Here is a 27235-nt window from a genome sequence, read left to right as displayed (position 1 = left end):
AGGAGAGGAGAGGAGAGGAGAGGAGAGGAGAAGAGAGGAGAGGAAAGGAAAGGAAGAAAGAATTTCATCCTTTACATGAGGTAAAGAACTTGAAGTCAGGGAGGAAGCCAATGGTAGAGTCAAGATCACAAATTATCCTCTCCCCCAATCCAGGAGCTCATGAGGGAGGGGGCCAGCATGGCAGTTGGGGTAACAAACCTACCTTCTTGGCTATTTGCCTACATTTTTACTCCAAGTCTGACTGCTATACTGTATTGCTGGCAACGTCAGTTCTCTTCAATAACAAAGACTTCCCAGTTCCGAGCATATACTTGTGTGGCTAGTAGGAAAAGGGAGCAAAGTTCCAACATGATAAACAGGGAGCGATGTCAATCTCCTATTCAGCCCATGAAGAAACTACTCATGGTTCTGACTTTGCTCCTGTAAGTATGGTGAGAGGGCATAGCTCATTTGGAAAATCTGACCCACCGCCCAAGACTCAATACAGTGAAATGCTTTGTCCCTGACTGCTCTTGCCACACCGGGAACATTCTATATGTAATTATTTAATCCCCAGTCGAAGGCTAGCAGACAATGAAACCCCCACAAAATGTTTACCCTGCTGAGGTGTTCAAGTATCAGTTCCACAGAAAACATTTTCAAAGCTTTTCATGTCATTTTTCCAAGCCACCTTCTCAGTCATGCCTAAAGTGCCCATATTTGAATGTTCCCCGTCTGGTAAAATACAGCCCTGTCCAACATTCACAACATTCAATTGTGAGACCTTTGGAGATGGAGGTAAAAGTTTCCAGCCTCGTTTTGTTTGTGTTTTCAATCTCTCTCTCTCTCTCTCTCTCTCTCTCTCTCTCTCTGTGTGTGTGTGTGTGTGTGTGTGTCTCTGTCTCTGTGTGTCTCTCTCTCTCTCTCTGTGTCTCTCTCTCTGTCTCTCTGCCTCTCTCCTTCTATCTGTCTGTCTCTCTCTGCTGCTTTCTGCTGCTATCTCTGTCTCTGTCTCTCTGCTTCTCTGTCTCTGCCCCTCCCCCCTCTGTCATATTCCATGGCTTTGGGTGGTTTTGACTGTCATTCATCACTGTTGGGATTTTCAGCTATGGCATTTGGTTGCTTTGACACTCGTTTCTACAGCCATCAATGGCTCTCTCTCTGAAGAGCAATAACAAGGGAGCCACAACTCACAGGATGATTTTCAAGATGAGTTCTGCCTTATAAGTAACATTAAAGGAGTTATTATGGTGGAAAAACAAGATAAATACAGTGACTGCCACTGAACTCAACATATAAGATACATTAAAACGGTCAATTTTGTCATTAATATGTTCATAATACCCAAACCCAGCGCCCCCCTCCCCCCCCACACACACACACAGAGTAAAGGCCGACTTAGGAAGCCGATGAGGTCAAGTCAAGGTAAAAGGTCAAGTGCTAGACATGACTTTCCCAACAGGGGTGTTAGGAAAACATTCCACCTTGATACTTTCCAACATGAGGTCAAGAGAGGAAAAGGGGACTATTGTCAAATAGCTTGAGGGGGAGAAAGGAAAGGTGGGGTGTTAAACTAAAGCCCTCTGCTGGTGGGATTCCAGAATTGCCCTGTGGCCAACCGTCAGCAGTTTTAGACCTAGACCGTTGCATTGGGCTTGTCTAGAATGTGTTCTGAAGATATATAGATTCCAAACACCTGTCAGAATGTAATTCCCAGAGATCTGTTCTGGCCATTTTGCAGTAGAACATTAAAAACAAACACACAAACAACCACAAACCTGTAAAATGAGAGATGATGAACTGAGAGCGGGGGCAAATAGAGAAAGGATTCAGCATGGAGCAGATCCATTGACTTCTAACTGCTCAAGGACACTTAATAGGTGGACCCATTTAGAAACTCAAGAGATCAGACAGGTTGAACCACTGGCAAGAAATAGAAAGGCAGGAGCCCAAAGAAATTCACAGTTCGCTCGAAAACTCCTTCTATGAAGTAAGACTTCTTCTGTCTAGTTCATTGGAGTGCCCTTGGAGGTGAGGTGTTTCTTTAGTAGCGCTTAGTGTAGACACTTGGGTGGTAAGGTGTCAAAGTGAGTTCTGAGAAATACTAGAAAGAATGGAGGAGGTGCATGCAAATCAGCCCGATGCATTAAATACAGGATGGAATGGAGAGCTGTGGAAGCTGGATGCTTACCAGGCCACCTCCACAGGTGCTGAAAGAGGCCAGAGAGCCAGGATGGCGCAGCACTGTCCCGGTGTAAAAGCAGGAGGCATCTGGCAGCAAGGAAGGGCCAGGGTCAGCCGTTGCCCGGGTGGGATCCGGACCTGGTTTGGGCCACTGCTCCACTGCGAAGCGCTGCGCCAGGAAGCGGCCATCTCTCCGGAGCAGCAGGTACAGGTCCCGGGAGAGGGCCGGGATCCGCAACAGCACCTCCTCCGTGCTGGGTTCCTCTTGCTGGGCAGGGGGCGGGGACGAGGGCCGTTGCGGGGGTCTCAGAGGAGGCTGCCACGAGGCCGGGGTTCCCGAGGACAGGGCGGTATCCCCGCTGGATCCCCGGGGCAGCTCCTGAGATTCGAGTTCCTCCTCGTCCTCAGCACCTGGCTCCAGGGGAGACCCGAACCAGGGCTCAGATTGGCCTCCGGTGGCTTCTTCCTGCGGTGCCCGGGCCACCGAGCGTACCTCCCGCGAGCTGCCCGAAGCTTGCCCCCGGCCGCCGCCCCCAGCGCTGCGCCCGGATCCCGGGTCTGAACTGCCCCCGCTGAGGCCCGTGGAGTTCACCGACTCCCGGCGCCAGAGTGCAGGAAACACAACTTCCCATTCCTCGAGATCCGGGGTGATCTGCAGCCCTACGGATGAAGCAGATAGGTGCGGGGCTTAAAGTTCCGCAGAGCCACTCGTGCAAGCACTCAGGCACAAGGTCCGTACAGATACCAGACGCTTGCACGAAAGCGAGACCACCCGTCTAGTTCCTGAAACTCCTGCAAGCCACGAAGTCTTACAGACCTTGGCATTTTCAAAATAAAAGTGTGTGGTGATGATAGTTTAGCATATACTAACTGAAAGCGGTGAGAACTCCAGCATAATCTCAAAAGTAACACATGGCACGCCTCCCAGTTTTCCTTCCAGGTACTGTAAACACAGCTTTGAAACATTTACTTGGGGTGAGGGGGTGGTGGTGGATCTTTTTACAGATGCTAAAATAAGGCTAAGAGAAGTGCACTTCGCTTGCGATCCTGACCTGCTCATCTGCCCAGCAAGCTGCTTCACCGCTATCTACAGAGCTCTGCTCAACACGCACGGGGTGCGCCAGTTCTGCCTTCCTGTGTGCCCTCGATCCGCACTGGCCAAGTTGGAGTGGAAACTGGAAATTCATTCTAGAACGTACCTGAGGTGGTCCCATGCGACAGGAAGCCTAGCTGGTAGAGGAGGCAGCAGCAGCAGCAGATGCGAGTCAGGCGCATCTCCGGGCCCATCTCCACTGCGCGCGCCTCCCGCGCGTTCCACAGCGCACGCAGCAGCCTCCCCGGAGCGTCGGCGGCCAGGCGGCGACTGTGCCCAGGCCCTTTGTCTGCCAGGGGTGGGGGGCCGAGGGGGGGGGCAAACTCTGACTCCCAGAGCCCGGGCGGGGCTGGGGTGGGGAGGAGCAGCCAGCAGCGCCCCGGCTCTCTGCGCTCCAGCTCCCCGGCGAATTAGGTGATGAGTCGACTTGCTGAGCTCTGAACAGTGCAGGAGTTTCCAGGCCCGGCTGGAGCCCCGTGGGACAGACCCGCAGTCCGCCAAGAGCCAGGAGGCGCGGGGCGGCAGGCAGGGCGGCCTCCGGACCAGCGGAGCAGTACGGTCTCAGCCCAGGCTCGCCGCCCGCACCCGAGCGGAGCGTGGCGGGCGCACGAGTTTGGACGGCTTGCGGTTGCAGAGCTCTGCACACTCCCCGGGTCGCCGCGGCGCGGAGAGGGGTGGCCGGGGGAGGGGGCGGATGAGTACACGCTCTGCAAAGGGGTGTGGAGCAGCAGAGAGAATCAGACCAGAATGAGGGACCCGGAGGTGCCCGCCAAGCGTGATGTTGCGGGACAAAGGTCCCAGAACACCGCACACGTGCTCACAGGCTGGGCAAGGGTGGTTTGGGGGACCCAAATTCCCTCACCTGACTCCTGATTGGCCATTCGGAAAGACCTAATTTGCATCCCCCACCCACCTCCTGCCATCACTGGGGGCTGTGGTTTAGGTAAACTCAGGTAGGGGCCTTCCCCTTTCCTTCCCATCCTCCCACTCTGGCTCCTCCTCTGTCCAGTTTTGTCCCTGTCTGTCCAACACAAAAAGCAGAGCTCAGTGCAGGCTTGAGCACGGAGCTGCGGCCGGTGTACCAGAGTTCTTTGATTGGTCTACTCTGCCTCAGGACCAACCCTGGAGGTAATAAAGTCGCTCAAGGAGCATACTGACCCAAGTTTCCAAGACAGACACCACTGAGTTTTTAGAGGCCTCTATCCCAGCTTTCCTTGGCTCCCCATTCATCTCTGCTTCCCTCCTCTTTCTCCTCCACCACCTCCTCCTCTTCCCCCTTTTCTTGGAGTAAAATTCTAAATCTCTTAGACCAGGTGAGAGAGAATACCTTGCCTTTTTTGTTTTTGTGTGAGTGTACTTGATGTCTCTGTCCTCTTGGATCTCAAATTCCTCTTCCTTTGTTGCAGCCCACAACTCTCTCAAAAAGTCATATAGAAACTTTCAAGACGATTCAAGGGTGATAGATCCAACCCACTATTTCAATCCTCTACACAAGGCATGGCACCAAGAGTTAATGCCAATATGCTTTAAAAAAAAAAATCGCTGAGAGTGGCTTCCCACATTCTTTATTGTCTTATCTCCTGTTCCTAGTTTCAAAGGTAAGTAACTTTGCCCTTAATGGAGGCAGAAGATCTTATTTCAAAGGCAGTTTATTTGGATTGTTTGACTAAGCTTGGTCCTTGAATGCTTTGGATAGCCCACAGTTTTAAAACAGACATGAAAACATTCTACTGTAGCAGTAGCAGTTGGCTACCATTGTATCAACCTTACCTTGTAAAATCCCTAAAGCTGGAGTAACAAGAGTGTGAGTTCTCAGAGACTTGCCTGGGAACCTGTCTTTTCACAAACCCAGGGTTATACAGATTAAACTAAGCAGGGAAGGTTGATGCTGAAGAACTGTAGAGACTATGGGGATTGAAGCTGCTTCCATTAGAACGCAGTTCTTACGATATTTCTCACATTGACTTAAAATAAAGTTCCAAGGGAAATACATATTAAATTATGTATACCTATTGGAATATGAACTGTATTTTTAAAGTTATATGAGCTAAAGGTCAAGGGTTGTCAGTGTCAAGTTCCCATCCCTACTTTGGTGCTTTCCTGTGGTTAGAAATACCTACTAAGCCTTCATGGAAGAGGTTAAAGAATATTTAATAAATGCAGGAATATCTACCTGCATTCTAGCCAGTTTTGCTTCCTTCCATTGAATACTAATGCCGCTTATTTTATACACAGTCAAATACTTTTACAAATTAATTTGCATTGGAATAACTTCCACATTTATTTCTCCTACCAACTACCAAGTTTTTGAAGGTCGCCATGATTTCTTTTGCCTATTCTTTTATTCTTTTCTATTGTTTTACACAACATCCCGATTAACATAATGACCTACACTGAATAACAATTCCAATCCTCCCAAAATGTTCAAGATGTTATTTTATCCCAATTTCAACTACTTGAGCCTAGAATTGACGAGAGTTCTAGCTGCCGATCTGCCACTATCAGCTTGATGTGTTTGGCTGAGAAATGAAACAAACCACAGAGAGAAAGGGTATGTGGGAAGTGCCTGCACTCTAACTAGAAGAGAGTTTTGTGAATATCGGTGAAAATAGATTTGATTTTTGTACGAGTGTGAAAGAAGAACAAATCTGATTTAGGACCCAGGAAAATATGTATCGTGAAACAGAGACGAGAGGGGAGATCTATGGCATTCATGTCAGAACGGGGGCGGGGGGGGGGGCAGAGGGGGGCAGGGGGGAGGGAGGGATAGGGAGACATCCGGGAATTATGTTGATTATGACAGGTTGTTTCATATTTCATCAGACAGTAGCTAGAGTCAGCAAAGCACTGCTTTTGTGTTCTCAGTGCACGGACACAGAAGGAGGCGAGATTGATGGCTCAGCTGGGGTGTAAGTGTAAGGAGATACAACTGCGCATGTGCCCAGGGTGTTCACGTGTTGCATTTTATAGCCTGGGTGCTCTATAGGCAGAACTGATTTTCCTGCCTCCCAAATCTGTTATTCTCTTTCATCACTAGCACTGTGCTTCCCACGGCATAAAGCTAACCTTAAACGCTCCCCTCTCCAGGAAAAAGAAAAAAAAAAAAAAAAAGGACTTAAAATCTTGAGAAAACACTAAGAACTCTTTTTCTGAACTCCATGACTCCATGTGGGTATTAGCTCTCCATAAAACTCACATCTAAACTGAGATCACAGCTTAAACTGTTTCTGGCCATGGTAGGATTGTACAGACCATATTTTAACTCAGACACTGATGAGCTAGACAAGAGTCAGGATGAAGATGGCTCAGCGGGTAAAGGCACCTGCTGCCCAGCCTGAGTAAGGAGGACCTAAGGTCACCCGTCAGATCCACATGGTTGAAGGATGGAATCAGCTTCTGAAGTCGTTCTCTGACACGAGTGTTCACAGACATGCAGACAGCACACACACACACACTTTTACACAAAATAAAGTTTTAAAATAATAATTAAAAAAGAAACCTGGGCGTGGTGGCTCACGCCTTTANTCCCAGNACTCGGNNGGCAGAGGCAGGNNGATTTCTGAGTTNNAGGCCAGCCTGGTCTACAAAGTGAGTTCCAGGACAGCCAGGGCTATACAGAGAAACCCTGTCTCGAAAAACCAAAATAATAATAATAATAATAATAATAATAATAATATATTTTTTAAAAAATTTAAAAAGAAAACAGGAAAAACATGTGAAAATATAGTTTCCAGACTTTTCAAGCACATACAGTCCTGGGCAAAAAAGAAAATTAGCATCTGAAATGAGCCCTATTATTTCCTTAGCCCACCACCCAGAAACAAATATTCAGAACAGAAAGGAATGGACCAAAGTGTTGAAGGCTAAAACATAAGATATTGTGGCTAGAATTTACAAAGCAGAGTGCTGGAAGAGATGGGCTTCAGACAGTGCAGCAGTCATAAGGTTGAAGAGCAAGCTTAACAGTTTAAAATAGTAAACATTTAAAATTTGACAGCTTCTAAAGAGTCTAGGAGTGTCTGAGCTCAGTCTTTCTGGCTAAGGGTCTCTAAGAAGATTGTAGTCAAACTCTTGGCCAGGACTATAGTTTCAAAACACTTAAGTAGAATTAGAACTGCGCTCACAGATTGGAACACTCATTTCTCCCATTGGGGTTGCTGTGCATGTGTGCTCGCTGTCAGAGAGGGGCTACACAAAGATGAAGCCATAGTATTTGTTTTATAACTTCAAGAGGAGTGATCCATCCCCTCTACCATAGTCTTTGAGTACCAAAGAAATCACTATATTCAGCTCATAGTCACAAAGAAACATGGTGAAGAATTTTTGAATGTGTTTTATGCGTTTGAATGAATTTTAAATCATTATTATTTTTCTCCTGTTTTAAAGTGTGAATTCTCTCTCTGTGGGGAAGGTATATCTGTCCCTTTCCAAGATGCTCAAAAGACTGATTCTATTTTGGGGAGAGGAGGGGCAGCAAATGCAAGTGTGTGTGTGTGTGTGTGTGTGTGTGTGTGTGTGTGTGTGTGTAATGTATGTGTATGCATGTACACATGCATGGATGTACTCATATGTTGGAAAGCCCAAACAATATTGCTTACCATTCTTGATCGCTCTCTATTTCATTTATTAACACCAGGGCTTTGACTATTCCCAGAACTGATCAATTCTGACTAGTCTACTATTTGACCATCTGACTAATTTCCAGGTGTATATGACTCCCCTCCTCAAATCACTGAATTTAGCCTCTCACCTATGTGTACACTGGAAAAACTTAACAAGCAATTTGTTCAACACCTATAAACCAAACTGATGAAAGCAGCTGTTGTATTTCTAAAAAAAAAAAAAGGAGTAGAGGCAAAAAAAGAGCCATGTGTCTGTAATACATGATTATATTACATTACATTATATTATATTTGTACATGTGACGTTTTCAATACCAAAAAAAATAAATAAATAAATCAAAAAGCAGGAAAATGGCACAATACATACACATGTAGCCACACACATACAAACATGCACAAACATAAACACACACACACACACTGATGAAAAGCAGGTAGGGTCTGTAATTCATCCTATGTCATGTCAGTTTCTCAGTTTGATATTAAACTATGGCTACAAAGATTATGTCATTGGTCAAATCTGAATGAAGGGCCTGGAGAAGTGGCTCAGTGGATATAAATATTTGCGATGTGAGCACAAAGAATAGAATTGGTATTCCATCCTGCAATCACATGAAAAGCTCAGGCATGATTGAGTATGCATGTCACCCTAGCACTATGAACCCTTGAAGCACAATCACCAGGCAGTGAGTTTCTGATTGTCTCAAAGCAATAGGGCAGGCAAAAATATATGAAGATATCTGTAATCTTCTGGCTTTTTTTAGGTATGTGTGTGTGAGAGTACAGGCACAAACCCAGTAGATCACATACACACACACACACACACACACACACACACACCATGCAACACCTCCAACAAACAAACAAAAAACCTAGACAGAGAACATAGAAGATATCGTTATTACACTAGCAAATTGTTAAACATAAACATTTTTCAGATGAACTTAAAGAAAAGCTTACTTGTGTTGCTTTAGATTTCCACTGATACTCTGCACAATGCCAACTACCAATTACAAAAGCTCTCTCAGAATTTCAGTTCCTTTTACGGAAGTGCTTCCTTGCATTGCACCAATATTGTTTAAGATCCTCGTCGTCTATCGCTACACGACAAATCAGAACCTCTTTATTTTAAAAAAGCATAGGCTTGTATTTCACGTTATCTTCTTAGGAAAGGACCTATGTGGATACTTCTGGCTCAGATTTTCTGATAAGAAGGTAAAATGAACTATAGTGAGAGTCTCTACCCATAGTCATTGAAGAAAAGGAAACCATAAGCCCTTTGTTCTCCACAGAAGTGTTATTCAAGAGAAAACAGGAGTGTATCCAAGATAGGAGCCCAGCACTTAAAGAAGCTAACAACAGAAATGGCCATCGTTTTTTCCACAGTCGGTTAGACATGATTCAGTAACTCCAACACATAGGTAAAAGAAATTAGTTGCATCCTGCAATGGGCAGAACTTCAAGGAATTGATTTGCAGATCCTAGAAACATCAGAGCTGGGAATTCCAGATGCTATCTCTGCTCTGATTTGTACAAGTGTCAGAAGTAACTACACATTGGCTGGGATAGATTATCCAGAAAATACAGAAAACATCAGCGCATGCAGCATTCTGAGGCAGTGTGTGAACCTCAGCTAGATACACAGGGTATTAGGCTGTGTTCTTTGAAAAAGCATCTGCCTAGTAGTTAGGCAAAGTTAGCCTTGTCATTAAGGTTGATATGTGAGCATCTTAGCTATGGTTAGAGGTAGTTCTCAATGTGATCCATCTGTTTCCAAGTAACTTAACTGCCTACTTCTACACATCTGTTGTATTTAAAAGAATAATTATTTTTTTAAGAAAAAATAGCAACAATGCAAAAATTTCATTCTTTGGCATCCAACAAAAAGTTCTATGCAAGCAAAAATAATGAAAACTGTAGCCTAATTACAAAGAGAAAAAAAGTCAATTAGTAAAAAACAGATGCAGACATAATAGAAGTAATGTGAGCCAACAAAAGCATGAAAGGGCTATAATTAATATGCTTTAGATGCATAAGAAGAAGGAAACTGTAAGCTCAAGGTCAAGGGAGGGCAAAATGACCTGGCTTCAAATTGTGGCCATGAAATCTGCAATATTTTAAATACAATAATGTTGATAACTTCTGGTTTATTAAATGTCCTTGTACTTTGTATTTTTGATTTTCAATTTCCAATATTTACTCATTTTTCTTTAGAAACTCTAAAGTTTTCTTAGCTCAGATCCCTCTTCCACTCCGACTTAGCGACAAAGTAGTACCATGCTGTTACACATTAATTAAGACTACAGGAAAACAATTTTTCTATACCTGTCAGAACTGATTTTTTTTTAATTTTTCTACAACACAGGCTCTAAAAAAAAACAAACCAAACCTTACACCCTACACATGCCTTGTAAAAGGAAGATGTGGGAGCCACTTTGGAAACATCGTTTTATAGTAGTGACGCTGCGCATCAGCTGGTGGAGAAGTAGACTGGGGCACATTCCTATAGTGGATAAGGATTCAGCATGAAAAAAAGAAGCTACTGATCATACAACAATGTATCTGATTCTCAAGATCAAGATTCTAAGTGAAGGCAGATTTTGGTTATATAGGAATATACAAAATATAAGAATAAAAAATCAAAAATGAGTGGATGAAGGAATTGAGGTACATGGTGGCAAAGGGGGATGAGGGATCGGGTGATGTGATTGCTTCATGTCATAGTTATGACACTGGATAAATTATTATGAATAATATGTGTGGCTTATTCAAGTTATATACTGTGGCTGGAGTGATGACTCAGTGTCTAAGAGCACTGACTGCTCTTCCAGAGGTGTTGAGTTCAGTTCTCAGCAACCGCATGATGGCTCAATGACAATCTGTAATGGAATCCAATATCCAATGCCCTTTTCTGGTGTGTCTGAAGACATCTACAGTATATGTATATGTACATGTACGTATAAGTATAGTATATGTATAAAGTAATTCTAATAAAATATGTACCTAGGATTAAAGGCATTTACTATATTTAAATTATATCTCACTAAATGAGTTTTAAAAATGTCAGCTAAGTGTGCAGAACTAGGCATGATTTCTCTCCTCTTGATTGAGCCTTTAGTAAAATTAGACAGCTGTTGACTGCCACCAAGATACAGTGCCCCTACTGCACCTTTAGAGCTACCTTCTCTTGCTGGTCATTTTTGTGGTTCACAGACATCACAGGTGGGAGAGACTATTTCTTCCCTCCACTGGTAACTTGCATAGCATCTTCTGGTCCCCAGATATGAGGCAGTAAAACTCCAATCTTCCAAGTTCTGTGTCTGAACAATGTTATATCTTCAGCAAACGGGGCTTACCTTCAACCTTTAGGAGGCAACCAAGGCTAGCAGTAATCATATTTAGGCACATCTATGTATAATACCTAAGTCCAGTGGGATTATGAATTTTATAGAGGAGAGCTTACTATGACTGCTTTTTAAAGACCAGCATAATAATTCTTTACCGCCTTCCAAACTTATTCTTATATCCACAGATAAGTGTAGCTCTCTTCCCTCATCAAAAAAGTTTCTTTTCATCTGACAGAGACCATTGTAGAAAACTACAACTGGTCAACATGAGAGCATAAGTGACCTTGTAATGTGCAGCCCCAGTGGGACATCTATAGCACAACTGCTTCACCTGACTCAGTAAAGATCACACAAGAGGGAAAGAAAGATTATGAGAGCCAGAAGACCGGGGTATCTGTCATGTGATTGTGTCTCTTAGAAATGACAGGGAAGCCACACTCACAGGAACTTCCACATATGGCATCAGAATAGTGAAAGGGGGAGTTGAGCTCCTCCCCAGAGTTGAGACCCCCCCTAACTTAATATCTGATTCCAAGTGGCCAGTCGTGAAAGCACAGACAGATAAGCAACACTAAACAGACTAGACTGGTTGTGTTTATATATATATGCACATATACACATATATATAACACTAATAAAGTTATATGTAACTTTATTATGTATACACTTATATATTTATTTATTATTTATTTTATTATTTATTATATTTTTACATAATACATAACACTAATAAACACTAATGTGTAACTGTAACACTATTAAAGAAAATTAAGCCATGGATTACAGAGAGTGGGTGAGAGAGGTGGGAGGAGAAGATATGGATAGAGAAAAAAAGAGCATGGGATGAATAATATGATTATATTTTAATTATTTTTAACTTAAAAGAAATAAATATATGATAGCCCCAATATTTAAATTCCAGCAATAGAGAAGGTTCCTTTTAGAAGCTAAGGGCCTCTATCAATATTCTACATTATGTAATGGTCGGTCACCATGCACCCAAGTACCCAGAACATGGAGGCCACTCTTGTGGCCTTTACATCAAGCCGTGGGATGGCTTTCCTCAGTTCCTAGCTTCAAGCTCCCATTTCTTTCCTCAGTATAACAACTGTACCACCTCAGTAGCCTCTTTCCTGCTGCCTTGTGCTCTCTCTACCGTTTGATTTTTATTCTGTAGCCAGAGCTATCATTTAAGATGAAAATAATACCCTACAATTAAAAACCTTCAATGGCTTTCTTGTGCTCTTAGGCCAATTTCAAACTCCTCAACAAAACCCAAAAACCTGTGTGGTCTAAGCCCTTTCATTTCTTGGGACAAATCACATTATATTCCTCCCTTGGGATGTCTTTAATTTTTACTTTATGACATGATCTTTTCTGCTTCAGGCCTACATATGCTGTGCCCTTTGCCTGGAACATATCACCTCACACCTCTACCAACTTAAATCACAACAACATTCCTCCATGCTTCTCTCTCTCTCTGCATCACAAAGTGTCCTAAATACTTACAGCTCTAGGCCACCAGATCATCTGTGTCTTCTGTAGTTCTAGTGTTTAAATTATAGCGTGCTACATCTGATTTGCCCCAAATCATTCCCTTATCCCACAACTCTACTCACCAGAAATAATCAAAGCTAGGATTTCTGCCTTTCATACAATTGTAAAACAAAAAACATATCGACAAACAGAGCAATAGTATATGATAGAACTATAGGGTTTAAATACATAAATATACACAGACACCTCCTCCCTCTGTTTTTTTAAGGGTCATTTTAAGTAGCCTCACTCAACATATGGGACAAGTATCTGTTTAATATAATGGGAGGTGGCCTTTTAAACTCTTACTATACAGAAAATTATTTGCAAAAGAAAATAATATGCATAGGAAGAAAGAAGGAAAAGGCAAAAAAATCATCTACATAAGTGTATTCTTTGGTCCCACTTAATTTTCTGAGAGCATGAGACAATGCTACTTCAGGACCAACTTCTATGTTGTAATGACTGGACTTTGGAAATATTGATTAATGAAAAGTTCATAATGCGATTTCATCATTTTAACCAGAAAAAATTATTTTCATTCTTTTGGAGGAGGAGGGATCATATGAAACTTCTGTTTTATATCTTACTGTGACATAGGACAATTAGGATGTGAAATATCTCAGTTGTTTGGATTAGATTAGATATAAAACTTGATACTGTGTTCAGGTCCATCTATGTATATATGTTAAGACTCTCTCAGGAGTAATAGAGAGCAGAAGGATACTTTCAAAATGTGATTCTCCCTCACCAAGGCCCTCTGTATATATGTGACTCCTAATAGTGGGATCAGGGCTGTTTCTGAGTCTTTTGCCTAATTGTGGAACCTTTGTCCTACTATTGGGTTGCCTCGTTCAGCCCTAATATGAGGGGATTGCCTAGTCTTTATTGGAACTTGATATGTCATGTTTTGTTGATACCCCTGGGAGACCTGCCCTTTTCTGAATGAAAATGGAAGAGGGGTGGATTGGGTGGATAAATAAGAATAAATTTTTTAAAAAATTAAAATGTGACTCTCCCACCTTCTGAATATTAATGTATGTAACAATCATGTTCTTCACGTTTATGTGCCTTTTCATATGCCTCTCATATCTTCTCCATAGGAATGTCTTTGTTACTAAACATTTACTTATCATTGACACAAACTGCTTCATATTCTAGTTCCAAAATTCAAACATATCAACTGAGATCCAAGAGCTCTCTGTACAGACTTTTCTGTTGCATTCCTTCAGCAGATCCCACCAAGTACCAACTGGTCTTCACGAGCCACAGTGACCACGACCTGAAGAACAGCACATCTGTTCTGACACAATTCTGTACATTCTATACATTCTATAATTTAATGACATGTCCTCCTTGGAGGAGAATGCTCAATTTTAATACTATTTGCAGTGACAGGTCTTAGATGCCCTAGGTTGCTAAATACTCAAAAATATTTATTTATTTATTTATTTATCTATCTATCTATCTATTTATTTATTTATTTATTTATTTGGTTTTTTTGAGACAGGGTTTCTCTGTATAGCCCTGGCTGTCCTGGAACTCACTCTGTAGATCAGGCCGGCCTCGAACTCAGAAATCCACCTACCTCTGCCTCCTGAGTGCTGGGATTAAAGGCGTGCGCCACCACACCTGGCTCAAAAATATTTATTATGTAATCAATCAAATGAAGCCTCAGATGGTGTCATCCATGTTATATACTCTGCTATATACAGGAGAGTGACTCAGATTGATATGCCTTTTATGTTAGCAATGTGATAGATGTTGTTGTTGTTGTTATTTTAAAATATGATGAGATAGGCTAGGGGCTTATCTTAGTCAGGGTTTCTATTCCTGCACAATACATCATGACCAAGAAGCAAGTTGGGGAGGAAAGGGTTTATTCAGCTTACACTTCTACATTGTTGTTCATCACCAAAGCAAGTCAGGACTGGAACTTAATGCAGGGCAAGAACTTGGAGGCAGGAGCTGATGCAGAGGCCATGGAGGGATGTTACTTATTGGCTTGCTAAGCTTGCTTTCTTATAGAACCCATAACAACCAGCCCAGCGATGTTACCACCCACAATGAGCTGGGCCCTCCCCCCTTGATCACTAATTGAGAAAATGCCTTACAGCTGGATCTCATGGAGGCATTTTCTCAAGGGAGGCTCTTTTCTCTGTGATAACTCCAGCTTGTGTCAAGTTGACACACAAACCCAGCCAGTACAGGGCTGCTCTAATTTCCTATAATATTACAACATTTTGGTTTTGGTCTCCATTGGTCCTGGACATAATAAAGAGAATGTTCATAACTGACAAATGCAGAACAAAACGCTCAAATCAATAACTGCACTGCAGACTTCCTGCCTGAAGGAGTTCAGGGCCTGAGTGGCAAAGGCATCAGTAGTCTGCTGTTTCCGGAGTCGGCTGCACCACTATCCAAACTAGCTGCTCCAAGCGTCAGCTTCCTGTGGTCTCTGCCTGTGTTCAGAGGTTGGTTTTCCAGTCTTTTCATTGATTTTTAGGCTATATGATGACATCATTTCACTAATTTTTTTTTCTGTTAAGTAAATCCAGAATTCATTTCTGCAGATGCAGGCAAGAGCCCTAATCTAAACTAGTCTGACGTCAAAGGGACCTCAAAAAAAAATCCAAAGTGCTTGTTATGCGTAGTCTAAACTGAAGGGGATGAACATTCCGTTCCTTTCCATCAGTAGGAATCTGCTCGTCTGTGACACATAGCAGCAACATGTCTTTAAATTATAGCCTATGGTCTTCTGGAATGGCAGAGGCTCTAAAGACAGATCTTCTCTTTCCATAGACTTGTATGAGATTTAAGGCTTGTGGAATGGCGGGCTTATTCCTAATGATCTTACACGAAAACAGAGAAGTAAAATAAAAAAAAAAAACAAAAAACAAAAAACTTCCAGCTCAAGCCAGGTATAGTGGAAAACCAGGAGGCTCCTATGAGTGAACCTAAGAAAGAATTTAATGCCAGACAATGTAGAAGAAGGCCATGAAAAACTGTCTTCTGGATTTGACATGCTCATTACACTTACAAATTCACAGCTGTAGGCATAATGTTTTTGTAAACAGTGTAAAAGGACAAACATGACTAGAATATTTTACATATATGTATGCATGTACGTATGTATATAAAGGTTTGTGTTGTGGAATTAAAATGCTGATTTCTCTGCTCTCATATCTTGTAGCCAGATTAGCATAGGAAGTTAATATAAATCAGTATTACCCAGCTATTGAGATACAGTTTGAAATAAATCTTGGTTTCACTGTGTAGTGTTTGGGGACTAGCATAAAGTAAAGAAATACAGCTGTCAGATTAGTCTGCTATATAATTACAATTATATTAAAAACAATTCATTTTACACCCAGTAGCTAGAGTTGTATGCATAGGAATTGCACAGGACTAGGCCCATCAAAATGCACTCGTAGCTGGAGAAGGGACTTATGGGACCTGGCTCCTTTCTGGAGAGCTTTAGCAGTTAATGGTTGCTGGGCAAGACAGAGTCATTGTCTTTAGTGGTATAACCACTTGCAAGTTGCTCATGCTCCAGGAGCTAGCTCTGGACCCATGCTCAAAGCCGCCTTGTTAAACTCAGGGGGCCACAAAACAAATAAAAAGACATGATACCAAGAGGGTAGTTTGTTGGTATAAGCAGCTCGTGGAGGGCAAGCATGACCAGAATATATTACATAGATATATGAAATTGTCAAATATTAAATAGATAAAAGATGGGGGTAGGGGAATTTGACTGAGAAAAAACAGAGGCCAATGCAGCAGAGGGTGAGAGAAAGCAGGTGTGTGTGTGTGTGTGTGTGTGTGTGTGTGTGTGTGTGTGTGTGTGTATGAGAGAGAGAGAGAGAGAGAGAGAGAGAGAGGAGACAGAGAAGAGACAGAGAGATGAGAGAGAGGAAAGAGTTGGTGGTCAAAGCAGCCAAAGATATTTGAAAGAAAAATACATAAGCTATTGTCTGAACTTGCCTGCCATTATTTCCCAGAACTTGAAAGTAAGACCCTGTCGCTAATGACCCCATACATTTCAAACATGAAACTTGGAGGAACTGAGTAAGAACTAACCTGGAAGCTTCCTGCCTGAAGCCTAGCTTTCACGAGGTCAGAAGATGCTGTCTGTGCAAGCTGCCAACCTATGCAAGAGGTAAAAGAACTAACCGTCCTACCCAGCTGTGATGTCTGTGAACAACAACAAGGACCACCATGGCAGGATTTACCAAGGTGAGATTGTGCCACGTATACTCTGGATAAGATAATCAACAACTACATAATTGGACTTCAGGACCACTCACGAGAAAATAATTCATACGTAGTACTGTAGAACTAGCCAATACCCATGACTGGTGAGGTTATGGAACATAGAGGAGAAACTACTACTGCCATTTCTCTACAATTCCATCCTTATATTCTCTGATAAGTATAGCACCCATCCCTCATCAAGGAAACTCCTGCTTTGCAGCAGATAGAAACCATGACAGAGATCCACAAGTGGTCGAACTGCAGAGAACAGTTGACTGTGGAGTTCCCAGCCCTAGCTGAAACATCTACAAGCAACTCCTATACCTAAAGCCCAGGGGATTATTTCAACAAAAGGGATGGAAGGATTGTCCGAGGTAGAAGACCAGGACTTTGGCTATTAGATAATGTCTTCTATTTCTGACTGTGACCTCAACTCTTGAAATCTCAACAATGCATTTGGCGTACCATTATGGATAGAGAAAATCTCCCACAAGGCCCCACCCTAGGAGGAAGAGTTAAAAGCAATTAAAGGCTCTTAAGAGAAAGAGTGAATCCAGCTTCCATAGGAATAGCCTCTTGATAGATTATCCAATCCCAAATGGTCAGCCAGAAACACATAACGGTAACAATAAATGGCTGCATTTATATACATGTGTGTGACAACATTAAAGAAGAGGTCATGAATTTGAGAAGGAATGGGATGGTATGAGAGAAGTTGGAGATGGAAGAGTGATGAGTGGAAATGATAATAATACAGTGCTCATATATGATCTTAAAAATAATTCAAGATTTAAATTAAAAAATAAATTAAAAAAAATAAAATAATAATTTTGTACCTCTTATAATGTTTTTTTTTTTTTTGTATGGAGAACAAAAGAAATCCAGATTAGCCTACTAGATTGCTGGAGAGAAATCCGTTATCCCCTAACAAAGGCCTAAAATCAGCTCTTTTCTTCCAAACCCAGAGGAAGCAGTTGTAGAGAGCAGCAGTGTTCTAGTTAAGCCGCAAGTGCTCACATGGGATGCAGCTGAGGGCCACCTTATCTGCAAAGGAGTAGCCAGCATCCTGAACAGGGTAGCACTTAGCCTCAGGGCAAATGGATGGGTGAATTAACTGGATCCTATTTTAGCTGGCTTTAAGAGTATAAAGACAAAAGAAAACAAACAAAATATCCCCCCTTTTTTAAATCACATTTTAATAGAGGGCATTGCTTTGTTGCTGAGTCCCCAGACATAGTTCATAGTGCGTAGACCCTCAAATGAAGCTAAACCCGAGCATCCCCCTCAGAAAACCTGAGAAAAGCAGAATTGATAAATAAGTAAATTTCTCTCTTTGCCTCTCAGAAGAGAAACTGCAAGTATTTTCTAGGATGGCAGTGATCTTGCAAATAGAATATAACATGCTCAGATATGTGGGGGAGCTATTATTGGACATGAGCTCTGGACCAAGATCAATTTCCAAGAACACCGAATCCATGGCAACTGATGTGTTGGTGTGGTGGCTTGTGAAATTCACAAGTAAATGTTGACCTGAGTCTTCAACTCCAGTGAAACCCTGGATCCACTCTGCTCATGGCCGCACAGTAAAAATGACCATCTAGAAGGGGACTGAAGTAGAAAAAGCTGCCTAACAGAACCAGTAGCTATGGCAACAAGCAATACAAAATGGATTCAACACAATGGTATATTTTCACATTTTTATAATGCTGAAGCAAGTATCCCTCATACTTTAAACCCAGGGTCATTCCTCTGCAGGAATCTCTCTTTTGTCTGTACCCAGTCTCTGAGAGGAATGTCAGGAGAACGTAAGTTGTTTTCAAAAACACCTTCAAATGGTGTATGCCATGCTTGATCGTGGTCATTAACAAAATCCAAGTATAGGACCATATAGCTTGCTGATATTTTAAGTCATGTAAACAGGCTGCTGAAGAAAGGAAGAATGTTAGAAGTGAGTGAGTATTGAAAAAGGAAGAAAAAAACAAGGAGCAAGGAATCCATTTAAGCATGTCCAGAAACTCCCATTAGATAAAAATTGTATATGCATGACTGATATCTCAAGAAGTCTTTTATTAACTGTTCTCTCTCAAACCATGAACATGATTACTTGTGTCTCACTGAACTTTCTCCCTCAAACTTTACCTACTGTTTCATTAGAAATTCTCCAAGACAAGTTGCTCATAGGTCACTTTGCAGTTGTCTGGTCTTAATGAATGACCACAAGGTGGGCTATTGCCATGCATCACTGCTCTGAAAGCAATTGGCTGAGTAGCAAGCATGCATCTTTATCTATCTGGCTAGAAAAGGAAAAGCATGAAGTAAGTTTCTATCCTGGCTAATAACAATGATTAATGGTTTGTCACACTTGTAAGAAATCCGGAATGAACCTGATTAAAGGGCTGATGAGAAGAAAAGAAACTTGTATATGAATTATGTATACAAACTTCTTGAAGTTGATCCAAAGTGGAAGACATTTGTGTGCCCTCAGATGTGCTCATTCTCTGTAATACAAACTATCCCTTTTTGACTATGTCAGCCAGCCTCATTCTCTATAAACTTGTCCTCGATCAAGGTAGGCCTAACCAAATGAACTATGGCATAGATAGATGAGAGTCATAAACTTCTGAACATCTGCATCTCCCCAGAAAGTTCATGCAGCCTCTACCATTGCTGACTCCCTGAACCCAGAGCTGAACCCAGCATTACATTGCAAGGGACTATTTGGATGATATTTAGTTGGGAAAGCTTCTAGAAACATAGAAAAGACAGTAGTCAAAAAAAAAATTGTGTATCTAGTAGCTGTGTGTGGTAACAGACACCTTTAATATTTGCAAAGACAATAGAAGGAGGTGGAGTTCAAGGCTCACCTCATCTACATAGTGTGACTCTGTATGATGGTTGGTTTTCATCAGCCTGACTTTTGAGATTGGCCTGTGGCATGTCTGTGGGCATTGTCTTAATCTCTAATTGATGTAGGAAGGCTTAGCCCACTGTGGGTGCTACTATCCCGAGTGGGTAGGTATTTGAGAAAAATAGCCGCACAAGTCAGAGAGAGCAAGCCAGAGGGAGCAAGCCTGTAAGTAGCATCCTTCTATGGCCTGTGCTTCAATCCTCCAAGTTCCTACCTTGAGTTCCTGTCCTGACTTCCATCAGTGATAGACCTCCATGATGATTTACCTCCTGCAAAGTAAAACAAACCCTCTCCTCCCCAAGCTGCTTTTGGTCAGAATATTTTATCACAGCACAGAAAGTAGACTAGAATACTCGCATAAAAAAATAAAATAAAAGCTCTCACCTTACACTTCAGTAGAGCTATACAATCTTAAGAAAACATATGGAGAAACAGTGTCTTCCAGGCACAGTAGACTAATATGATTGGTACTCACAGAGACTGTGGTAGCACATATAGATTTGGACAGGTGTAAGCCAGATGCAGTGCCATCAAGAAGCTATCTGCAATTGATGCTCCCTAGCAAAGGGAAAATCAATTTTCTCCAATGGAGTGTGACTGGGTATATCAACCCAGCTCCTGGGCAGATTACATGTCCAGGAGTGAATGACCAACACAGAAAAGACCTAATGCTATTTTGTATTTTGTGGACTTCCCCCGCCCCCTTTTGCTTTGTTTTTGTCTTAATGGCCTTTTTCCTGTTTGCTTAGATTTTCCTTTGGTGCTTTTTATTTTTTTATTATTATTATTTGTATATGTGTTTGCTTTTTTTTTTTTTTTTGCTTCTTTTTAAGAGAAGGAAAAAGAAAAAGAATATATAAAGTTAGGTGGGTAGGGGAGTTGGGGGGGGGACTTGAGGGAGGGGTAAACCACCAAAATATATCATATGAACAAAAGTATTTTTTTAATGATAAAAAAAGAAGACAAAAAAATGCACCTAGTATAAGAAATATTTTGCAAGTAAGAAAAAAAATCCAGGAAGGACAAAATGTCAGTGCTATTAATTCAAAAATGATCTTTGTATTAAGTGGACCGGTGTCTAAAAGAAAACCCATAAGGATGTTAAAGTAATCTAGGGGACAGGAAGTATAAATGGAAAAAAATCGTGTGTGAGTATGAGAAGTCACCCAGCCTCACTCCTGGGAGTATACTGTGCATTATTGCAAACAGACCCTGCTCTCAGTTTCCTCACCCCAGCACAGTTACAAGAGAGATAGAAGTCGGTAGGATCAGTGGCATAGAGGACGGGACAGCCACGTGCTGCTCTTGAAACTGGTGCTAAATCCTCTTTGCAAATAATGCTCTGTATATATATATATATATATATATATATATATATATATATATATATAAAAACACTATTTAAAATGACCCCTATTGCTGACTCTGCAATTACATCGAAAGAAGCCATCTTGGAGCCGGAGGTCCTGGCATGTGGAGATACCTTACAGGGTGTTTATTGCTCCATTGTTCAGGTAGCCACAAAGAAAAGAAAAACCCGAGCTGGGCGGTGGTGGCGCACGCCTTTAATCACAGCACTCAGGAGGCAGAGACAGGAGAATTCTGAGTTTGAGGCCAGCCTGATCTACAGAGTGAGTTCCAGGACAGCCAGGGCTATTTATGGAAACCCTGTCTCAAAAAAAAAAAAAAAAAAAAAAAAGAAAGGAAAACCCAGGGGAATGAGAAGGCTCAGGGCAGCTCTCCTGACCCCTCTTACTACTCATTCTCTGTGACTTTTAAGTTACAGGGATATTTTCCTGCAAAGAGATAGTTTGTGCAGAGAGTTATCTCCTGCACTAGAAATAGTTAAAGAAATCATAATACAGCCTGCCTCCATCTCCCCATGCATCTGCGTGTGTTTTTATGAGTACGCAGAAAGGAATGATATAGTAATCAGCCAAGGCTTGGTCTACATCAAAGGTATGTTCACTAGATACAAAGACTTCAAAAAAGAGGCTTTGAATGTTTTTCCTCCTCTGTTGTTTAATCTATTCAAATTGCTAGCTCAATGCTGCTTCATTTTGCTTATTTGTGCTTTTATGTAATTGATTCTTTACTGTTTATTGAATGAGAGAGCGGAAAGAAAATCAGTCATTTCTAAAACAATTGCCTTAGAAGAGGACACTCAAAATAATACCACAAATTGTGCAGGAAAACTTTGTTTTCCTGTTGTGATTTGGCTGTTAATTTCTAGGACGTGTGTTTTAAAGTTATGACTGATAATGTCCTTGAGGATTTTTTTTATTATTACTTTTTTTTTTTTTAGCTTGGGGAGATATTTGTTTTAAATTTTTACAATTTAACAAAAATACTCTTGATACATAGAAGAAACTGCCCTGGCCGGATCACCTCTTACTACACTAAGGTCAGAAGTCATGTGACTATTTAAATGAGAAACAGAAACTTCGGCTTTCCTGTTTCTGAAAAGCCTTGTAAACGTTATCTCAGGATAAATAGACTCAAAAAATTAAAGCTAGATGATAAACCAGTTTTTGTTTTTGTTGTTGTTGTCTCAGAAGCATGTTAAGATGTGCTAAGCCTTGATTTTGTTTTGAGGTGGTGTTCCCTTCAATGGGGACAATAATGCATTTCTGTTGACATAAAGAGTCATTTATATCCCACTAAACTCATGATTTCCAAATGTTCAATGTGTGAGTCTATGCTATATGCTTAAACACAAGATTCATTTAAAATAGAAACATAAATGTAAATATGCTTAGAGTTACTTTAAAAAGTAACTTTAAGACACTCGCCAGCAAATTTGCTTCATAACAATGTCTATTTATAAACTCTTAAATGCAGGGCAGTGACTTCATTGGGTAAACCAAAGATATCAAACTATTGCAAATAAATAGTGTGTAATTAACAGGCACACTTTCTTTCTTCACTTCTTTCTATTATGCAGCTAAAATAAGCCCCCTCGTGGAAAAGGAAATGCACAGTAAATTAACAAGCAAGTATTTTCCTACAGTACAAATATTTATGAATTTTCAAATTCTATCTGTGAAATCCCATTGTGGACTTTGGGTGATATCCATAAACTATATTTAAAAAACCTTTCTAAGTTCTAAATTTGCAGCAGAATTTTTAAATGCATACTAGCTGTGATAACTCTGAAAAAAAAAAAAAACCCACAGTACCGTTCTTCCATTTTACAGGGCATCCTGCAAGAATAAAGGGGAGGAAATGAAAAGGAAAAGAGGAAAAATTGATAGCTGGACACAAGTCCCAAAGCCTCACACTAACTGGTGTGGTTAACTCAGCTTGTCTTGGTTGTCTAGGTTATACATAAACCTCGAGCACAGTCCCTGTTCCTGCTCACGGTCATCATGTCACAAACAACAAGGGCTAGTAACAACACCACCAATGGGTATAATTTGCATGGCTTTTTAATAGTACTATGAAACGGAATACTAACTGGAATACCATTTCAGTTTTTTGCTTTGTTTTGTTTTGTTTTGTTTTGTTTTGTTTTGTTTTGTTTTGTTTTGTTTTGTTTTGTTTTGTTTTGTTTTGTTTTGTTTTTCTGGACCTTATCTTGTGTGTGTTGTTGCGCTGAGGTGAAACACTTAAACTGATCATTTTCACTTTTGAAAAATACAACCCAGTGAGCAAACAATTTGGTGAATCGCAGGGAGCTGTTTTAGGCCACATGGCTCTCTGTGGTGTCACTGCACCGATCATGTTAATAGCACTGTTTGCGAAGTCAGCTTAAATGGAAACATAAAATCTCTGTAGCTTTGTTTGTTTTCTATTGTTGTTGCTGTTTTCTTTCTTTTTTTTTTCTTTTTTTCTTTTTTGCAACCCAACTCAACTCCTGAAGATTGCAGACATTCAGTTATTTTGATAAAAAGAAGATGGTTTGTTAAAGCCTCTCCCAGTTAGGAGCACTCATGGACACAGGTAAGTCTACAAAATAAGTTCCCGTTAGAGCGAGTTCTTTTATTCATTTTGCTATTTGAATTAATGGAAGATGTAAATTTATAAGACTTGGTAGAATGGCGCAGCCTGAATGTTGGTGTGAGGAGCAAGGTGCTAGGAAAACCAACTGCACTGCATTGTTTCTTCTGTTGTGGATGCCATGTGGGATTGGGCTGCGTTACATGTGGTTTGGACGGTTTTTTTTGTTTTGTTTTGTTTTGTGTTTTGTTTTTTTTTTGTTTTGGTTTAGTTTGGTTTTTTGACTGAATTAGGAGGTAATCAGATAGTTGGAAAGGCATTGTCTAATCTCTGTACCGCAGTAGGCGTTGAGGCCCCTTTCTTCTGCTGTAATTTGTGTGATTTTGCTTTAGGTAAGCTGCCCCTGGAGTGCTCATTAAGTATCTGCAGAAATGACTGGCTGGCAAGTTGGTGAACTCACTGTAAAAGATTCACCCATCAGAGTAAAGCAGCATCGTTCAGTCAAATGGGAGGCCAGACAGAACAAGCAAAAAGAGGAAGAGAAGTCTGGTCCTGTCTCTCTGGGAGCCCAACTGCTTTTTTCCCAACCCTTTTGACTCAAAATAACTCAAGTTTCTTCACCTTTATACTCCATAGCTCATAACAGTGCGTGAGTACTTCTTTCTAGAGTAGTCAGCCCAGAACTAAGAATTATATCAACAATTTCCTCGAAGCCTGGGCTGACCCAGGTCACTGGGCTTGCAGGTTCTTCAGCTGTCAGCCTCTCATGGCACTTCTCCACAAAGACATGAGCCAATTTCCATAACAACGACTACCCTATGTCCCTATGTATCCACTCAGTTCTGTCTCCCTAGAAAGCATGGTCTGCAAAATAGTAGTGCTCCTTGCTATTGCTTGAGGGTGATCCCAGATATCTTATTTTCAAGTTATGATGAATTTTTCTGGGTCTGCTCAACATATACATTAACATATCAGACAAGGTACAGCTCTTGATGAGTCATTTTGGCCACAGACTTAATCTTCCATAATCAGGCGCTCTATTTTCTACCAGGACCAACTAACATATCTGTGATTGCTTCTCAAAGGAGGTTAAAGTCTTATTGGGGAGGGAAGGGTTTCTCTGAAGAATGTTCTGAGACTTTGTGGGAGTTCTCACAAGAAAGCATGGCACAAACTCTATGTGGACTCTTCCCATCACAAATTTCTGCAACCCACTGGTGTTGACAGAACATATCTCATGAGTTTAGGCTCGCTAGAGTGTCCCTTTCATTCCTTGAGCCCATTAATGGTCAACGTTTTCCCTGCTAGTCTTATTAAATGGAGCATACAGGTAAGAGAGATTTCCCTGTAAAGTGATACACTTCCTTCTTTGTGGTAGATGCTGCAAGATTCTATTTATCTTTCACTTTATTGAAAGAGTGTTCTAACATATGCCTATTAAAAATTATTATATTCTTAAACCTCCCCTCTTCCTCTGTCCATCTCCTTCTCTTTCCATCCTCCACCCACACCTTATGAGACACACGAATGATCATCACAGATTTTTCCTCTGTTGTCTTCATTTTGATATCATCTCTGTGATACCACAGATTGATGCACAGGGGGATACTAATAATCAAAATCTCCTTGTGCTATATTGTGCCTGACCAGGGCTGGGTCCTCTTTGGAAGGCAGTGGAGGAGGGGTGGAGCTTAAGTGGGGGGCAAGACTAGGTTTTGTGAATGTAAAGGTTGTTTAGTATTAATTCTACTGACTTTCCTTGATTCTTCATTATTCTGGGGCATGAAGCCTATGGCTTCAGAGGAATTATCACCTGTTGCTTAACAGCAGGGGGCGGGGGGAATTAAATAAAGAATTTATAGCTAGTCCTCTCTTCTCTGGCAAGGCAGCCAGAAGCCTCTAGCTGGCTAGACTAGTTAACTCTTTGTGAACCAGAGAAGAAGGAAAGGAAAAGAATTAAAATCCTTTACACAGACAACTAATGTACCTAAACATATTGTAATGGTTTGTATATGCTTGACCCAGGGAGTGGCACTATTAGAAGGTGTGGCCATGTTGGAGTAGGTGTATAGCTGTGGATGTAGGCTTTAAGACTTTCTTCCTAGCTGCCTGGAAGCCAGTCTTCCACTAGCAGCCTTCAGATGAAGATATAGAACTCTCAGCTCTGCCTGCACCAAGCCTGCCTAGATGCTGCCATGTTCCCACCTTGATGATAATGGACTGAACCTACTCAGAACCTGTAAGTCAGCCCCAATGAAATGTTGTTCTTATAAGAGTTGCCTTGGTCATTGTGTCTGTTCATGACAGTAAAACCCTAAGACACATGTACATTCATACACCCACACTTTGGCTCAGTCCAACCATCTGTCTCAATCATTTCACAAGAATTCACGTATGATTACATACATACACATATACCTACATAAGTACATATAAACGAATAGACATATCTATTTGGATGGATGGATGGATGGATGGATGGATGGGGCAGAGCTCCACAAGCCAAACCATCATTGTAATTTTTTTGCTCTAGTCTTTTTATAGATATAAGTTCTTAGGAAATTACCTCATACATAATATGTTACACAAAATGGGAGTTACAGAAGGATGTTGATACTAAATTCAAAGCAGTGTTTCATTCTATACCCTCATTATAAGTTCAAACCAACAGTTTTCACATGGCCTTGTCTTATTATAGTGCATACCTGTGCCTTCATCCTTGGACCTGAATTTTTTTCCTTGAACACAAATTTGTCCCAAGCCTGCATCTCCTTTTAGTGTAATATGAAAGTTCATTGTATTTCTTCTTATGCAGGCTTTACTTACTATGTGAGGAGTGGGCACATTCTATTCATGATTTTAACTTTTATTTCATCTCTTAAAACTTTCTCCTTAAGATTATTTGAATCAGTTCAAGAACTCTATAAAATCATTAATTCATCTGAACAGCATTAATTCATGAAAGTTCATCTTTATGTTGATTTGCAGGAAATCCGTCCAATAGGGTGGGTTTATGCCCAGAAATCCTTAGTCTATGTCATAGTGATAGAAAAGGCATACCAGCTGCAAGAAGCAATCCTGAGGTGAAGTCTCTTAGGAGCTTGCCTCTCAGAGCTCACCCATCTCAGTCCATGCAATGGTGGGCCACCTCCAGGAATTACACCTGATAGCCTTAGTCCTTCCTAGATGTCTCCAGACACTGTGCCAGAGAGAGGTAAGAGTCAATACAGTTATAAGATCAAATCTAAACATATTTTATTTTGTTTAACTATGAGGCATTTCCATCTTTTCTAATTGAAATAAGAGTATAAATCAATAGCCATATACTGTGTGTCTAACAAACATTGTTAATCTTGTTAGGCAGGAATGCTTT

At 41.2% G+C, this 27235-nt stretch overlaps 1 protein-coding gene across 1 annotated transcript in view; it reads right to left on the bottom strand.

Moving 5' to 3' along the window:
* Nucleotides 1-3896, bottom strand: part of Adamts19 (ADAM metallopeptidase with thrombospondin type 1 motif 19) — a 195127-nt gene extending 191231 nt beyond the window's left edge. Inside the window, exons 1-2 of the mRNA XM_021150815.1 lie at nt 3363-3896; nt 2171-2823 (exon numbers count right to left, since the gene is read on the bottom strand). Coding sequence (XP_021006474.1) covers nt 2171-2823; nt 3363-3450 — 741 coding nt within the window. The 5' untranslated portion in view covers nt 3451-3896. The remainder of the gene's footprint in view (nt 1-2170; nt 2824-3362) is intronic.
* Nucleotides 3897-27235: the final 23339 nt, after the last annotated feature.

This window comes from Mus caroli, chromosome 18, assembly GCF_900094665.2.
Source record: "Mus caroli chromosome 18, CAROLI_EIJ_v1.1, whole genome shotgun sequence".
Lineage (NCBI taxonomy): Eukaryota > Metazoa > Chordata > Mammalia > Rodentia > Muridae > Mus > Mus caroli.
This window is presented reverse-complemented; position numbering and strand designations above follow the sequence as displayed.